Source organism: Amphibalanus amphitrite, unplaced genomic scaffold (genome assembly GCF_019059575.1).
Source record: "Amphibalanus amphitrite isolate SeventyFive unplaced genomic scaffold, NRLGWU_Aamphi_draft 001370F_arrow, whole genome shotgun sequence".
In the NCBI taxonomy this organism is placed as follows: Eukaryota; Metazoa; Arthropoda; class Thecostraca; order Balanomorpha; family Balanidae; genus Amphibalanus; species Amphibalanus amphitrite.
Window position 1 is genome coordinate 1 of NW_024882863.1, and position 18,903 is coordinate 18,903.

The 18,903-nt window shown below is 47.2% G+C and overlaps 1 protein-coding gene across 1 annotated transcript; it reads left to right on the forward strand.

Annotated features, from left to right (window-relative positions):
- Positions 1-333: 333 nt before the first annotated feature.
- Positions 334-7,402, forward strand: LOC122372532 (the record flags this gene model as incomplete). Its single annotated transcript, XM_043349777.1, has 9 exons — positions 334-557; positions 893-1,007; positions 1,413-1,496; positions 1,786-1,909; positions 2,228-2,325; positions 3,873-4,019; positions 5,496-5,587; positions 5,935-6,054; positions 6,420-7,402. Coding segments are annotated over 9 exons (1,235 nt in total), but the record flags the coding sequence as incomplete, so codon positions are not given.
- Positions 7,403-18,903: the final 11,501 nt, after the last annotated feature.

Genomic DNA, 18,903 nt, shown 5'->3' on the forward strand with positions numbered 1-18,903 from the left:
ACCACATAATAACAGTGAAAATCGTCCCCATATTTCCAATTATAATGAACGCACTGTTTTTATTCTTACGGTGAGAGGTCCTCAGGTATTCTCAAAGAACTGTACGTGGCTACGTTAGGTAGATAATTGAGAGATCTTCTGCTTAGTGGCACTGTTATGAAATATGAATGGTTCGATGAGAGGTTGTGAAGCGAACATTTTTTTTTTGTCACAGTAACACAGCTTGTATTTTGCTCCCGATCATACGAATCAAAAGGTTAACTCTGCCCGTCCTAAAGCAACATTTGCATCTTGCATCTTGCATCTTTGCAATAAAATAAAATTTGTTAGAAGCACCTGTGTTCCAAGTGCCCACCCATCTTGAAACTAACGTTCTCTCACATTTGACTTCCAGGCTCTATGTGTGGACGCTGAGCAAGGAGCACACCAAATACACCATTAGCCACAATGACGCCATACGCTGTTTTGACGTCAGCAGTGACAGTCTACACGTCATCACGGGCTCCAATGACGCCTCGCTGAAGGTGTGGACCATCGCAGAGGGACGGCTCACCCAGGTCAGTCTGAGTGGTGTCAAAATGACGTCATAAATTCGTCTGGTTGCACTGTTCATCGCAACGAGACGGAGCTGAGTTGAGCCACCATTTAGGATGACACATCAAGATACATGTGTCTACGAATTTCGTTCAGACTACTGACCATAAATATGGTAAATTATGAATCATATGTATAACCAATAATTATCATGTTTATAACTGAATACGCGACGTGAATCAGTTATGCATCATGCCTTATGTAGCATGCAGTGCGGTGCAGCTGCCTTATTGTAGCACTTGTCAGTGTCAATACTATAAACTGACTGTGTCATGCCCCGACTGGCTGACTGCCACAGGTGCTGGTGGGCCACGAGGCAGCGGTGACCTGCGTTGCCTACCCTGCCTATGTTAGTCACACGGCCGCGTCAGGCGGAGACGACTGCCTAGTCATGGCCTGGGACGTAGGCACAGGTAACTGGCCACTTTAATTCGCGTCAGGGGTGATAGTCAATAGTGTTTGCCATGCTGAAAATAAGGTAATGGGGACTTCCTAGTCAAGTTATCGGGCTTAGTTGGCATATTATCTCAATTTCTGGGTACATTTTGCACAATTTCAGTGACCTGACCTGTGACCCTACCCTGTGACCTCACTCAGTCACCTAACCTGTGTTCTGACCTGTGACTTCACTCTGACCTGATCTGTGACCTGGCCTTTGGTCTGTGATTTGATTTGTGACTTAACCTTTGACCGGCAGTTCTGCTTTTCTTCGACCTGAACGGCGACCTCACTATGTGATCTTACCCTGTAAGCTGTAACCTTGCCCTGTGACCTACTTGCGACCTGACCTGACCTGTGGCCTGACGTGTGACCGTCAGGTCAGACCCGTCAGGTGATTCGGGACCACACGGCACCAGTGACAGCAGTCAGCATGACGGCGGACGCCGGGATGATTATATCAGGTATGTGTGCCAACCGTGGCGACCACTAGGTTCTTTGCGTCATTTCCTGCCTTATATTCCTCGGGATCGGTATATTCATATTGACTAGTGGTAATTGACCTTTAGTCTTTACAATTATTTCAATCGTGTGCGTAAACGTCTGCATTTAGACGCCATGCCGGCTTAATTGATATTTTCCTTTTTCTCTCCCGTGTCTGGTTTGTGTTTCGGACAGGCTCAGTGGCTTACTTGGCCTAAGTGTATATCTCCCAACAAGCTTAGTCATAGCGTATGTTTTTTTTTCGGGCAGGTTCCGTGACGGGCTGGGTGTACGTCCACAAGACGGTCTCTGGCTACTGCGTGACGTCCATTGCTCTCCACAAGGCCGTGGCGGGCCTCTGTATCTCCGCAGACGCCGGCAAAATTGTCGCCAGGTCCGTGGGTCAGAGTTTTGGTTATGTGGCACTATAAACTTGCACGCAGATAGTATTTGAATTAAGGGTTTGTGGTTTTATTTAAAATCACTTGAAGCAACTTTTTTAAAATAATTATGTCATATGCCTTTATTTATGCACAGTTCGTGGTTTTGTGTCGTAGAGAAATCGTTTCCCATGCTATAAATTTGATGAATGTGGTTTGAAAGAATTTGGTTTAAAAAAAGTTGTGCCAAATGCAGAGAAACAAAGATTCTGACTCAGCGTGTGAAATATTTACGAAAAGTGGTGGCCACCGTTTTCTAATTTCGTTTCCAGGCTGCAGAATAGCATGTACTTTGCCCTGCTGAGTTTCCTCAACGTACCTCCGCTGGCTCCGCGGGCCCGGCCAAGAGCCGTGGTTCAGCCAATCACAGGTGAGAATATAGCTGGCAGTCCAGCCTATCACATGCCAGTGTGCAAACGGCTCAGCTTCCCTATCGTTGGCAATTTCCCAGTTATTTGCCAAACAGTCTTTGGATAAAAAAAACTTGTGTTTCTTAAACAATTCAGTATTACAAACAGGACTAATCCTACAGATGCTGTTTCGCTAGCATTCGTCCGAATAGAGCCTTATTAACCCGCGCCCTGCTGGGGGTCCTGGATTTCCACGCCCTGCTGGGGGGGGGGTGTTTGAACACCCCCCCTTGTAACTCGGCTGCTGGGCCACGTAGCGATACGCGGAAGGCGGCGTTCGAAAGAGCGTCAAAAATAATGACGAAATCACTTCGGTCAATTTTTTGGTCAGGTCAAAGGTCAGGTCACCAGAGGTCATTGAAGGCAAAATTTCGCCGATTTCCAGGTCGAATGTCGAAAATTTCCAAGAAGCCAACGCATAACTCGGGAACCAATAGAGCTACAGCGCCGCGGAAAAGCGCATTCGATAGCCCTATTAACGCCCTTTCTGAGTAATTCTCTCAGATTTGACCTAACGTCAACGGTTTTGCCTGCAGGGGGCAAAAACTGCAAAAATAGCCGATTTTTTCGAAAACAGTTTTTCTGCAATAACTTTTGACCCAAGCCTTGTACGAGCTTACTTTTACCGGCATCGTGTTCCTCTCGTCAAGACGCATCGAATGAACTATAACTTGACCTTGAAAGGTCAACTTGAAAATTTGACCTCAGGTCAAGGTCATGACCTGACCGGAAAGGGTCATGTTGCATATCAGTCGATCCGTATCGTCGAGCTGAACACATCTAAGGCGTTTTCATCGCTCTAGCATGCCTCTATCAAAAGTTATTTGCGAAAAACTGATAGATACCATTCGTGACCTAAGATGACCTCAGGGCATAAACAAGGGTCACGGACACCATTTTCAAGCTCAGTGTGTCTAAACCACTTGTAATTCGGTGTTTGGGAGTGTTTATAATGTCTTTCATCCAAAAGAGGCGCATTTCAATTTTCTCCCATTGACTTATAATGGGGAGGTCGCAAAATTGACCTGACCTTAGGTCATCGATATCAAAATTCTGAGATATACATTTTGTACATGCTATTGCTCTTAGCAATCGCTGAAAGTTTCAAAGCGATCGGTCACTCGGTGTAGCTATGACAGACATTGAAAGTTTTTATGAGGTGAGGTCAGTTCAAGTAACCTGGTGACCTGACCTTGAATGACCTTGGTCTGAAATTTTCACAACATGTGTAGAATTGATGTATGATAAGGTGTACCAAAAACGGCGGCGCTCCGCGCCGCCGTTTTTGAGATATTCGCGAAAAACCACAAGGGGGGGGTGTTCAAACACCCCCCCCCAGCAGGGCGCGGGTTAAATAAGCCCTTATTAAATGTTTCAAATTATGTTTTATTTTTGCCATCTCTCTTGCTAGTCCTTTCAGAGACTGTTTCACCCATTTCTCCCTATGCACTGAGCCGATTATTTCATTGTTCTACAGTACTAACCCCTGCCCCATCGCTGACCTCAGAGGGCCGACGGGGCGCCGAGGCCACCGCTTCCCCGGCCGCCAGCCGCCGGCCGCCGCCGCACCGGCGCGCACTCAAAAAGGGCATCTCCCTGGACACTTACACCTGGCAGAGAAAGTACGGCGGACTGCTCAGCAAAATGGCGCCACGTGAGTTAACCAGAGTGACTGTCAGCTCGTAATGAGCTTGTAAACATACTTCTAGCAACTAGAATTTAGTATGCACTATTCTTGGATATCGAAGCTTTTGCACGTTGCGAAATTTATCAAAGATACACGAGCAATGGGATTGCATAAACAGATTACAACTGCTTAGCTAAATGCAAAAGCCAAATATTATGCATATTTGTTTGCTCATGTGTCTGCAGTTATCGTCTTGCACCTAAAGGCTTATTATATTCTTCCCACCCAATGCTGTATATAAACGCTTGTACTTTCCCGTTCTGCCGATGATATTATTTATCCGTGTAGGGTAAGGTGCCTAATTAGCGACCCTTTCCGATTTGCGACCTACCTCCCTACAGAAAAACTGGCGGGAGAAAACAGGGTAAAAACATCGTCAAAAGGTTAGCCATACTTTGGTTATCAAATTTAATTACTTTACGGTTGTCGATGTTTCTGGTGGGACGTTTCAGGTGAGTTTAAATGAAAATGACGAGTTTCTTATCCAAAACGTGTGTGTTTGGGCCCTCTATGATGAAAAGCGATGCACATTAGGATGATGCACCTTTTTTATTCTGAATCGACATTCCTTTTTCAATTGATTGCCGTTTTCCCATAGTGAATCGCTTAACTGTGCACAGCATGGCGGTTAAAAATGTGTCGCAACTCATATTTCCTATTTGCGCCTGACATGGTCGCAAATAGCTCAAGAAGGGAAAGAAAGGGGAAAAGAGAGAAATGAAAATGAGGTGTTGCTGAAGCTTGCAATGTGTGGCAGGGGATGTCAAATGTCGTCACCGACTGCAGGGGTGCCGAATTCAGCGCGGACCTCGAATATCATACGAGAGAGCCCGCAAAATCTGGGTTTCCGCCTTCTTTTCGCCTTCAGTGTATCACGTGATCAGTTTTTACTTACATAAATGTGTTGGATAAACGTTCCTGTTCGAGTGATTGAGTGCTTTGCGTATAGGTTACCTTTTTTGGATAATATTTCATCTTTTCAGGCGTCGCATTTTTTGCCATTTTTAATATGGGGAAACCCATGGACTTATTAGCGACCCTCCCCGGTCGCTAATCGGGAAGAGTTCCCTATTAGCGTTTTTTTTGCAATGGTTTGCTAAAATGCTCACTACAAATAAATTAGTGAATATTGGGGCAGAAAATGACTATATTTTAAAAGAAAAATGAACGACCTCTCCGAAAATCAAGCCAGTAATACAGTGGCACCCACAGAGCGTGAGCAATGACGGTTCAAATTAAGGGGGTCGCTAATTAGGCACCTTACCCTACCACCATGCTTTGTATGCTTGACTTAGCTTTATCTTCACGCCTTGTATTCACATTGCACAATGCACATGCTGTACATATTTTCACGCATCCTCGCATACATTTTATCTGCGTTTCATTGTCCAATCGGCCAGATTCTGACGCTCGTCAGGGCAGCTGTTCTTACTTGTGTTTCAGTGTCTCCGGTGAATGGGGAGAAACCCAGGAGGAAAATTGGGGAGGAGGAGGTACGAATGTGTCCCGAAGGAGGCACCATTCACCCCAGTCAGGTGAGGTTCAGTTTCGGGCTACCGAGAGGCCGGCTGATAATTACTTGCTCATGTCGCTACGTGGTTTTCTTGCATCGTAGTCGTCTATGCAGGTGGTCATATTCTGAGGATACTTAGTATGATCGTTAGAGACGGTTTCAATGTTGTTCTAAGAGTTTTATGACTTGACGTAAGGTGAGCGATGCCAGGTAATCGATGTGATACGTCAAAACACATACCACTCATTTAGTCGTCCAATTATGGTGCCAGATGCCGGCAGCACTGGCGCACTTCTTTGGAATAGAATTGGAAAAAGTGTGTGTCGTATGGACCGTCTCCTATTGACGTTCTCCCTCCACCCCCTACAGATGCCCGCCGGTGTGTCCCGTCGGACCGACTCCCGTGAGCAGCTGGCGGCGCCCCCAGCACCGGAGAACGGCTCGTCCCGCGTGGCGCCGCCGCCGCCGCCCGTATCAACGCCCAAAAAGGTACGGCGAGGCAGTTTATTGAGGCTGGCGAATGGTGTATGAAAAACCGTCTCAAAAGGGATTGGTAAACTGAACTACACCACGCATCTCGTTGCAGCCACTCAGTGTAGTTGTTTAAACTAATAAAAGTATTAACGCTGCGGCCCGTATTGCGCTGTATGTCAGCTTCTTGGTTAAATTTGTCGTGCCTTTTCAAAGCAGGGAGGAGTTACTTGCCGCTATCCCCTCCGGTTTTTCACCGTCTTTACAGAGCTCTGACGTCCCGTCCAATAACGAAACAGACTCTTTTTGGGATGAGCCGAACTGCATAATACGGTCCTGGTACCTAACAATACTGACCCATCTCTAATTCCATATCTTTCTAGCGGGAGCTGAACCGCACCAGTACCGCTCTGGTTCTCACAATGCCCCGTCGCGCCGAGGAGCCGGCCGGCGGCGCGGGGCCCTCCTCGGCCGTGCCCGAGTCTCTACTGCGACTGCGGAGATCCACCGCAGGCTGTGGGCCCACAGCTGACGCCCTCCGTGACCTGATGCAGCTTCTGCAGAGGCCCGGAGGCCAGCAGGGCAGCACGTCCAAGTTCTGCAGCATCCTGTGACAGCGACTGGAGCAGCGAGGAGTGGCGGAGGAGGAGCTGAGGGAAGCGGAGGAGATTGAAGAGGAGTAGCAATAGTGGATGGGTGTGGGGAGTTGTGGTGAGCCGTGAGGTAGCGCGGGACTAGTGCCTGAATCCCACGCCGGCTAATGGGGCAGAGAGAGGTGTGTTTTGGTGGGTTGGGTGTTGCGATTTCTGCGGAAAGGGAACTAATAACACTGGAGAATTTGCGTGTCGGTATTTGAGGAAGAACACTCTGTTCTTTTCACAGCTATAGTTTGACAGTCGCCGCTGCTGTCAAAGTTTGGAATTGATTCTAGTCAAATGATACACATAACTTACGATGAAAAATCTTACGTGAGCCATATGGATGAAAACGCAAAACTAGCTCGTCAACTATGTCTGCGTGATGCGTCGTTACTTTTATTTGAACTTAGTTGCTCCTTGACTGCGTATGCCATCGTTTTATTGTGACATGTTTTACAAAGCTAAGTAGCTCTCTTACGTCGTGCAATAATATCAATGTGTAATGTTGTAATTGATATTAGCAGTCATTTTCGGAGCTGCTTTGTGCTATGAGTTTTTTTATCATTTCTTACTTCCTTTTAGTTTTGAGTATGTTTTCTCTTTTTAGTTCTTCTTTACGTGTAAACAGTTCATTTAAACACGTAACCGAATGCTAGTTAGTTTACGTGCGCCGGAAACAAAACAACGGTTACAATTTTGCCGTCACCACACGTATGCCAAAGCTGATAATGAGGGGATCCTATACTCTACAGAGCTAAAACTGAACCTAGTTACGATTCAAATGCGACTGTTATTGACCCTGGACACTGCGCTGCAGCCCTCCCTGCCTTTCAGTGGTGTGTTCCTCATTCTAGGTATATGTCTGTAGAGTAGATGGATCTCATTGTTGCCTAATGTTACCATCAGCCAAGGATTGTGTCAGTTAGCATCACTATAAAATACCGCTAGGTTATGTGTTACCTGTGTAACATGTCACCAATCGGTGGTGCTACCGACTTCACACTCGTATGGGTGTAGATGTTTCCAATTTAATGTCACCACTGGTGTTACGAGCTGGCTTTTGGCGCGTGCTTGATTCCTTTCAGCGAGCACTACAATAAAAGCTCGGCACCCCGTAGTGCAAGAAGAGGATGGAAGATGTGTGTACTGTCGACTTAAGAGTGTCGAACCTTCTGTGATATGCTCCCTGTAGCTTTACATATATTGGTGTGAAGGGTGATTGTGTGTGAGTGAAATGAATTGCCTAGATATTTGCAGCTTGATATGCTGCAAGGACAGTTACGTGAGCACTATTTCCACGAATTTTAAAACGGTAAAATGAGTTATGATCGAGCACAAATGTCTTTTATCATGCATTGGCACGGCACAATTTATTCTCCTGGCATAACTCGAAAAAGCAATATCGATATTAAATGTCGAAAGACTAAATGTCTAGATGAAGTCCCGCTGTGTCCCGAATGTCCCATTACTTGTACCGCTATTAGTTTCGAAAACTGTTCTTTGATGTAATTGAAGTAAGTCATGCGCGTTGTGGAGCCTGCAATGTCTGATAACTAATACCTTTGCCTATAGTCGCCCCCGACTAGTGTAAACGGGGCAACACCATGTGAGTCTGAATCCTGAATGTGTCGATAGGTTGATGTCAAATGTCGATAGCTTGGTGTCCAATGTTTCCTAACAAGTGCCCACCGACTATGTGTTCGTGTCACCTTTCACTGACCGTGCGCTGTTTGTGTTCGTGTCACCTTTCACTGACCGTGCGCTGTTTGTGTGCGTGTCTGTGTGTATATGTCTCAATAAGAGGTGTAAGGTTGAGCCAGAAACCGTCACCGTTATTGAAATAACTTTGTCAACCTGGCAGTCATACGACATTCTTGCGTAAAATATTTTATTAGAATCGGTGCGGCAAATATCATACCCAGCCCCCAGGACGTACATATTGCGGAAGACATATTTTCTCTCCAACTAATCTCAAACCTATCTGGCCAAATTTCGCAGTCGGACAGCTGACCACAAGCTGTCGTCTTACCGCTGAATGCAGAGACAGCGTTTGCGCCTGTGTGCATGTCTCGCTTGGGGTCCATACGCTTAGGGAGATGTCTCGTGCAGCACCCTTAGCGTGCACCTGCGGTGTTACCGATTATTGTGAGAGTGATAAACTATAAATGACCGATGAAACTCGTTGGACGGAAGCCGAGACCAATGATATCTTCTTAAATCATTTTAGAAAATATGGACTAGATTTACGGTACGGTTGTTTTTCCTCCGTTTTGCAGTGTCATATTTTGTTTGCTTGCATTACCTTGGGTCGCATAATATCGCTTCGGTACCTGCTACATCAAAACTAGTGATGTCAATTACGGAAAATCGGAATACCGATACCAAACCAAATACCAACCAAAACCACGGGAAAATGCCGAAACCAAACCAACTTGGGAACATGAGGAAAATACCAACTTTTTACCGATTTCTTAGCCTCTTAAACATTAGCGAGGGTTCATGATACCAACAAAATACCAAACACATTAGGATTGAAATACCAAATACCGAGTTGGTATCGGTTTGGTATCGGTATACCAAAAAGTTGGTATCCGATTGACATCTCTAATCAAAACTACGTCACAAATCCCAAACTATGTAAATCGTTAGTTCTTTTGAGTTGTAGCGGTTGGACATCTGCGACAAGCCGGACCATTTTGTTCCCATTAATGTAACAATAGTTACATTAGAACCCTTCTGAAACAATAGAACCCTTCTGTCCTCATTTCTGTTTATCACAGTGATCAAGGTATTTTCATACCGAAAGCTTTGAATGTTTAAATATACATTTGACCTGTTATTGTTATCATTTAACCCGCGCCCGGCTGGGGGTCCTGGATTTCCACGCCCTGCTGGGGGGGGGTGTTTGAACACCCCCCCTTGTAACTCGGCTCCTGGGCCACGTAGCGATACGCGGAAGGCGGCGTTCGAAAGATCGTCAAAAATAATGACGAAATCACTCGGTCAATTTTTAGGTCAGGTCAAAGTTCAGGTCACCAGAGGTCATTGAAGGCAAAATTTCGCCGATTTCCAGGTCGAATGTCGAAAATTTCCAAGAAGCCAACGCATAACTCGGGAACCAATAGAGCTACAGCGCCGCGGAAAAGCGCATTCGATAGCCCTATTAACGCCCTTTCTGAGTAATTCTCTCAGATTTGACCTAACGTCAACGGTTTTGCCTGCAGGGGGCAAAAACTGCAAAAATAGCCGATTTTTTCGGAAACAGTTTTTCTGCAATAACTTTTGACCCAAGCCTTGTACGAGCTTACTTTTACCGGCATCGTGTTCCTCTCGTCAAGACGCATCGAATGAACTATAACTTGACCTTGAAAGGTCAACTTGAAAATTTGACCTCAGGTCAAGGTCATGACCTGACCGGAAAGGGTCATGTTGCATATCAGTCAATCCGTATCGTCGAGCTGAACACATCTAAGGCGTTTTCATCGCTCTAGCACGCCTCTATCAAAAGTTATTTGCGAAAAACTGTTAGATAACATTCGTGACCTAAGATGACCTCAGGGCATAAACAAGGGTCCCGGACACCATTTTCATGTTCTGTGTGTCTAAACCACTTGTAATTCGGTGTTTGGGAGTGTTTATAATGTCCTTCGTCCAAAAGAGGCGCATTTCAATTTTCTCCCATTGACTTATAATGGGGAGGTCGCAAAATTGACCTGACCTTAGGTCATCGATATCAAAATTCTGAGATATACATTTTGTACATGCTATTGCTCTTAGCAATCGCTGAAAGTTTCAAAGCGATCGGTCACTTGGTGTAGCTATGACAGACATTGAAACTTTTTATGAGGTGAGGTCACTTCAAGTGACCTGGTGACCTGACCTTGAATGACCTTGGTCTGAAATTTTCACAACATGTGTAGAATTGATGTATGATAAGGTGTACCAAAAACGGCGGCGCTCCGCGCCGCCGTTTTTGAGATATTCGCGAAAAACCACAAGGGGGGGGTGTTCAAACACCCCCCCAGCAGGGCGCGGGTTAATCGACCAAACCGTGTAGCGTATGTATAACCTCGGTGGGCCGCGCAATGAATGTAGAGATGAGATGTTCCTTGTCCATAAAACTCCTTGTGTGAACCGTTTGTTTCTGATCGCCTGTATAACCTGAACACCTGCTTTGAGTGTGTAACATTGCGAGAAGTGATGGTATGCGTACCTAGCTGTTCTGAGCCTGTTGCCTGCTGATGCCCACGTAATAATGTAATCGGTGACTGAGAAACCCTTTTACAAATAAAAACAATTGATGGCGGCCACTTGTCTCGTGTCTCTCGAAAATGATTGCTAATTTTCATTCATTTTTCGGTAAGCATAGCGGCATATTACCTAATACTGAGAACTGATTTAACCCGCACCCCATCCAGCGTAAGGCTGTAAGCCGCGTACTTGGAGTGGTTTTGTAATGTAGTGTTTTCTTATCCTGAGCCTGCTTACTCATTGAACTGTTAGGTACTGCTGTTCGTGAGGGAGGGTGGCTAAAAAGTGGTTTTAGTAGTATTATGGTATATGTGCCGGGTATGGAGAGACAAAAAAAGACTGTACATGGCACATGCCTATTGTGCAGCATTAGGATCAATATTTTCCTGCCATATGACACATTCCGAATTGCGCCCACACAAAATGCTCCATGGCATGGGCGCATTTAGGGCTATGTCAAGATATCGAGGCTTTCAATGTTATTGTATACCTAATGTTATAAAAAGTGTTTTTTTCAATAATTCGTGTTAGAAGCCGGAGTTTGACCCCAGAAGGTCTGAGGGGCCCGTACCTACACTGACGAAAAAAGACATTCAGGGGAACATTATCGCCCTTGCCAGTAAAAGGGCTAACTTTGCATAGTTCTCCGCGCCCCGCTGGGGGGGGGGGCAGAATCTGTCCCCCCTCCCGTTTTTCGCCAATAACTTCTAAACGCGTTACGCCAGCGACGTCAAACTTTCAGTACCTTATCATACATCAATTTGACACGTTCCCTGAAAACTTGAGCGAAATCCGTCGGAAATTTTTTGAGAAATTGACGTTTTAGTGACGTCATGTTCGCATTTTCGCCTCAAAAATGGCAAAATTTCAAACGCCGCTAACATCTTCATTTTTAAAGGAATCAAGACGTAACAAAAAGGTTATACGTGATTCTACTTTGTCCATCAAATGGCTATCTCGGTTTTTAAAAATTTTGGATTTTGGCCCACATTTTTTCAAAAAAACTGATTTTTTTGGGAAAATATTTATAAAATCCAAAATTTTGAGTGTATAAAAAACGGAATATATGTCAAAGAAGTGGTCTATGTGCACCTACATACCAATTTTTAGAAGAATCGGTTCAAAAATGTGGAAGTTATTCAAAATTTTATGACGTTACGACAGACAAAAATTTTGAAAAATGATTTTTTTTTGGAGTTCTAGACCTCGTACGGAACCAAAAATAGCACCATTCGATTCGCCGTGACAAACTGCATCAGATAGACACCTTTTTAGGCCTTAACAACCAACATCAAAATTTGACCTCACTTGACCTGACCTTGACCTGACCTCGACCTGAAATTCATCCAGAGGTGGTCCATATCACTAATTGAGAGCGCCTATTGAATTATATAAGTAAAATGACCCATAAACCATGTGTCGCACGTGCCCTTTTCTATATTTTGTTTTTGGTGACCTGACATGACCTGACCTGACCTGACCTTGACCTTGACCTTTGAATGACATTGTATGCAACGAATATTGTCTTGGTAGGTAGTCTGAGAACACGTTTTGGGCAATCAGTCTCAGTCCATTCTTCGGCAACTACGGTGCAAGACCGATACTGTAGAAACTTGCATCTTGTACCCTTGACCTGACCTTGACCTGACCTCTGACCTACTTAAGCAAAAAAATTTGGGCTCTTAAGATCCGCCTTGTTGAGAGCTTTCGATTGCCGTTTTCCCCGTCTTTCTACGACCATCGGTTCGGAAGTTAGACGGGGGGGGGGCAGAATCTGCCCCCTCCCCCCAGCAGGGCGCGTATGGCTGAATAGCCCAGCGGGGCGCGGGTTAATGCAATATTTCACGTGGCACAATAGGGCATGCTGTGCCTAAATACGCCTTTTGCAGGGGTTAGGAAAACCGCAATTTGTTCCAATAAAATGTGCTTTAACCCTATTCCTGGCGGGCTCCGCCGGGACAAGAAACTGGCGGGGGGGCCGATTCGGCCCCCCCCCTGAGATCTCGAGAACGAAGCAAGATAGCGACAAGCGGTAAACGGCATCGGATACGCACGGCCAAGATCTACAATTTTTACAAAGGTCATTTTCAGGTCAGGTCAAAGATGACGTCACAGGGGTCGAAAAAGTCAAAATGGCGGCACTAGATATGGAGAGAGTTTTTCTCGAATAACTTTCGAATTAGTCAAGATAGGAACAAACTAAGGGCATCATCGTGATCCTCTCGTCAATCCGCATCGAATGATATATATGTTGACCTCGAAAGGTCAAGGTCAAAGGTTGACCTCAAGTCACGTGACCTCGAGGTCATCATGTATATCATTCGATGCGTCTTGACGAGCTGAACACAATGAGACCATCCACGCGTCTGTATCTTGTTCCTGCACGGAGTTATTGGCCAAAAACCTTTGGTGACCTTTGATGACGTCACATGACCTCACAGCTGCCCAACAGCAAAACAGACCTCAAGGTAGTGAAGGTTGATCGTATATGAAGTCATGTATGGTATATGGGGCCATTCCGACCCGTTTTAGTGGTAAAAACAGGGAGTTGATTTTTCCCCCATTGACTTATAATGGGGAGGTCGCGAAATTGACCTGACCTTAGGTCACCGATATCAAAATTCCGAGATATACAAATTGCACATACTGGTACCCTAACTAAACCCTGAAGAGAAGAAATTGATCGGTCAAAAACTCTAGCTCTGGCGTGATTGCAAACTTTTCTGAGGTAGCGTCACCAAACCGCCTCTGGTGACCTGACCTGAGGTCAGATCAACTCAAAATTTTCAGACATGTTGCGTAGAAGCCTGTTAGGAAAAGTCAGAAAATTTGAGCTTCCTAGCTCAACGCGTTTGGGAGATATAACCAAAAAACCTCAGGGGGGGCTCCTGAGGCCCCCCCCCCCCCGCCAGGAATAGGGTTAAGTATAAGAGTGGAGGTAGATTTAAACAAAAAAATGTTCATCGATCGTTATTAACCCGCGCTCGGCTGGGGGTCCTGGATTTCCACGCCCTGCTGGGGGGGGGGGTGTTTGAACACCCCCCCCCCTTGTAACTCGGCTCCTGGGCCACGTAGCGATACGCGGAAGGCGGCGTTCGAAAGAGCGTCAAAATAGTGACGAAATCACATCGGTCAATTTTTTGGTCAGGTCAAAGGTCAGGTCACCAGAGGTCATTGAAGGCAAAATTTCGCCGATTTCCAGGTCGAATGTCGAAAATTTCCAAGAAGCCAGCGCATAAATCGGGAACCAATAGAGCTATAGCGCCGCGGAAAAGCGCATTCGATAGCCCTATTAACGCCCTTTCTGAGTAATTCTCTCAGATTTGACCTAACGTCAACGGTTTTGCCTGCAAGGGGCAAAAACTGCAAAAAATAGCCGATTTTTTCGGGAACAGTTTTTCACATATAACACATATAAGGCGTTTTCATCGCTCTAGCATGTCTCTATCAAAAGTTATTTGCGAAAAACTGTTAGATACCATTCGTGACCTAAGATGACCTCAGGGCATAAACAAGGGTCACGGACACCATTTTCATGTTCAGTGTGTCTAAACCACTTGTAATTCGGTGTTTGGGAGTGTTTATAATGTCTTTCATCCAAAAGAGGCGCATTTCAATTTTCTCCCATTGACTTATAATGGGGAGGTCGCAAAATTGACCTGACCTTAGGTCATCGATATCAAAATTCTGAGACGTACATTTTGTACATACTATTGCTCTTAGCAATCGCTGAAAGTTTCAAAGTGATCGGTCACTTGATGTAGCTATGACAGACATTGAAACTTTTTATGAGGTGAGGTTGTGGTGACCCACATCCCTGAGCGGAGGTGCACACAACACTTGAGTTTGTGCTGTATGTGTAATTGTAATTTTGGTTCAGCGAAAAATGTAAAAAAAGATTAGATATTCAGGATCACTTCAAAATACAAAAAGTCTTGTTTCTAACTGCAAATAAAACTTAAAACTAAAAGTATTATTTTAACTCATACCATTAACCCATAAACTGGTGACCCCGACGTGATTTTTACATTGCTACATTGCCTAATACTATTCCTAGTTCATAGTGAATAGGTATTCCCACAACAGCAACAATGGAAGGAGAACCGGAACAGGTTGCAGGTTCCGTGATGCTTTCTAACGTAAAGCCGCCGGCGTTCATGGACACAGCCGTTGAAGGTTGGTTCGCCATAATGAATGCACAATTTCACCTGGCTCGCATCACAAGCACTCAGTCCAAGTTCTACCATGTTCTGGCGGCCCTTCCTCCTGATACGGTCAGCCGCCTCGACCCAGACGTACTCTCCAAAACGTCATTCGATGACCTGAAACAAGCCGTGATCGGTCTGTATGCTCAATCGAAGCCGGAGCTATTCGAGCGTCTTATAAGCAAGACACAGATGACCGGACGTCCATCAGCATTCCTGCATGAGCTCCGAGACACGGCGTGCAAAGTCGGGGTTGGTGAAGACCTCGTGCGCCACAAGATGACAAAGAGCTTGCCGCCCTCCGTTGGTGCCGTGCTGGCAGCCCAGCGTGACCTGACTCTGACACAGCTAGGTCAACTAGCTGATGAGCTGGTGCCGCTGATGCAGTCTTCGTGCATGGTGGCACAACCTCACAGTAGCCGGCAGTCACGAGCACGGTCACCGTCACCATCTGAGCGCTATGAGTCGGACCGCGGCGCATACTATTCAGACGGACACACGCGCCCATCGAGACAGCACAGTACCGGACAGCGATACAGCTCGCGACAGCGCAGTCCCTATCCGGATCGGGACCATCGAGAGGGTGTGTCAGCAGGACTTCAGCCGTTCCGTGAAGGACAGCGCCCCAAGGTCTGCCGAGCGCACATTTACTTTGGCGTGGAAGCGCGCACATGCAAGCCGTGGTGTCAGTGGCCTGATAAAGCACACACCAAGATGCAACCCCTTTCTCGCTCCTCCTCACCGAGGCCGTCCCAGTTGGGAAACTAGAGGGGCAGATCCCAGTTCATGCTGCTCATGGACTGCCACTCATGCAAGTAGCAGCAACACTTGGCCAAAAATCAGTTGATTTTGTCATTGACACCGGAGCAGGTGTTTCCCTCCTGCCCAAAACCGTCCCGGTTGGCTCTATCCTGCAGCCTTCAGCAGTGCGAATATCAACCGCAAACGGTGAGTCTCTTCATGTTGTGGGAGAAGTCACATGTGATGTCACAATTCCTCAACTGCGCCGCACCTTCACATGGACCTTCGTGGTGGCTGACGTCACTACACCACTGCTGGGTCAGGACTTCTTGAGTCAGCACTCACTCCTGATCGACTGCGGTACCCGGACTTTGATTGACAGATCTACTGATTTGTCATCACAGTGCCGAGTCAGTAACCAATCGAAGGCCAACCTGGTGGTGAACGACCTGTCTACAGTTTCAGCTCCGATCAAGAACATCCTGGAAAGACACCGCTCAGTGCTAGAGCCATGCCAGCCAGGTGACCTGGAGGGGGCAATGAAACAGCTGCCAGGATGTCACACCATTGACACAGGCAGTGCACCACCGACATTTGCGTCACCGAGACAACTGCCACCAAACAAGCTCAAAGCCGCCAAACAGTGTTTTGACACACTGCTGAAAACTGGGGTGGTGCGGCCTTCAAAGTCTCCATGGGCCTCTCCTCTGCACATGGTGGAGAAGAAGACACCCGGTGAATGGCGCGTCACAGGGGACTACCGAGCTCTGAACTCGATCACGAAGAGGGATCGCTACCCTCTACCTCACATTCAAAGCTTGTCGACACAGCTCGCCGGAAAAACGCGCTTCAGCAAGATCGATCTGCTCCGAGCATATCACCAAATACCAGTGAGCCCAGCGGACAGCGAGAAGACTGCAGTGACCACGCCCTTCGGCCTGTATGAATACATATTCATGCCAATGGGCCTCTGCAACTCTCCAGCCACATTCCAGAGGATCATGGACACCATCTTCCGCGACGTGGACTGCGTGTTCATCTATCTCGATGACATTCTTGTGTCATCTGCGACCCAAGAACAGCACCATGCGGACCTGGAGAGAGTGTTCCGCATCTTGCACGAGCACAACCTTCGCATCTCACTAGACAAGTGCGAGTTTAACCAGCCAGAAGTCACCTACCTGGGACAGCTGGTGACATCAACTGGAATTCGTCCTCCAAAGAGCAAGGTGGAGAGCATCTCAGAAATGTGCGCGCCGAAGAAGTCGGATGATCTACGCAGATTCCTGGGCATGGTCGGCTTCCACAGGCGAATGATTCCGCATTTTGCGGAGATCGTCTTCCCATTGACCGAGCTCATGCGCTTGTACCCCAAGTCGAAGGAACTACCGTGGGGCGACAGCGAAGCCAAGGCCTTCAACGGCATCAAGACAGCACTGGAGGCCGCTTGCACTCTCCACCACACTCAGCCAAACAGCGACACCTTCCAGCTTGTCACAGACTGCTCCCAAGTCGCTGCTGGTGCAGCCCTTCATCAGATGGTCGACGGCAGTGCAGTACCGGTGAGCTTTTTCTCAAAGAAGCTGTCTGCACCGCAGCGCAAGTACTCAGCCTACGACCGAGAGCTGCTGGCTGCCTATCTCGCCACGCTGCACTTCCGAGATCTGCTCGAAGGGCGGAACGTCACGCTCTTTACAGACCACAAGCCCCTGGTCACAGCCTTCCACAGTCCTCATGTGGCGAAGTCAGATCGACAGCAAAGACACTGGTGCGTCATCACCGAGTACATCGCAGACGTCAAATACATCAGGGGCGCTGACAACATCGTCGCAGACTGCCTTTCGCGCCCTGTGAACGCCGTTCAGGTTGACGCCTGTGACCTCCCAGCCATCGCCGAGGAACAGAAGAAGGACGAAGAAATCGCAACATACCAGGATCGCCTCAAAACTGTGTCGCTGCAGAATGACTCCTCAGTGCTTTGTGACGTGTCTACGCCACAGCCGAGGCCGTTCGTTCCGCTGTCATGTCGACGAAGTGTGTTCGAGAGGTATCACAATCTTTCACATCCTGGTCTGAAAGGATCACTTCGGCTCATCAAGGCAAGATACTTCTGGCCAGACATGGATCGACAGATCAAGACGTGGGTGAAGGAATGTGTGGCTTGTCAAGAAGCCAAGGTCCATCGCCACACGAAGACCGCAACTGGAGAGTTTCACCTGCCATCATCACGTTTTGAAACGGTGCACATCGACATAGTTGGACCGCTACCACCTTCATCTCAGCATGGGCAACCGTTCCCGGCGACACATCGGTATCTACTCACCTGCATCGACCGCGCTACCCGATGGGTAGAGGTCGCGCCCATTACCGACATCACTGCCACATCAGTAGCGAACGCGCTCCTCGAGACTTGGATTGCACGGTTCGGCGTCCCTCTCTACGTGGTAACTGACCGTGGAGCCCAGTTTGAAGCCGAGCTCTTCCAACTTCTGGCTGAAATGATAGGATTTCATCGCCTCCGGACATGCGCCTACAGACCGCAAAGTAATGGAATGATTGAGAGATTTCATCGCACACTAAAGACAGCACTGAAGGCGCGGAAGGAAGACTGGCTGAAGTCACTCCCAATAATTCTCTTGGGTCTGCGTGCAATGCCAAACGAGTCTGGTGCCTCACCGTTCACAGCAGTGACAGGTGACATGCTGCTCTGTCCAAAACTGTGCTTAGGAGAACAGTCTTCAACACGTTCTTCATTCAAGATGATCCAGGAGCTGGCCCAGCACATGACGGAACTGGATTTCACCACGGCCTCCCTCGGAACCGATCACGGTGCTGTCCAGGAGCACATTCCCAAGGACTTAATGACATGCACGCATGTGTGGGTCCGAGTGGACAGGATCCAACGTCCACTCCAAGCTCCATACCAGGGAGAGGGACCGCTACGTGTAGCTCACAGAGGAGCAAAGACTTTTCGCATAGAACTACCGTCTGGGGCGATAGACACTGTATCAGTGGACCGACTGAAGCCCGCC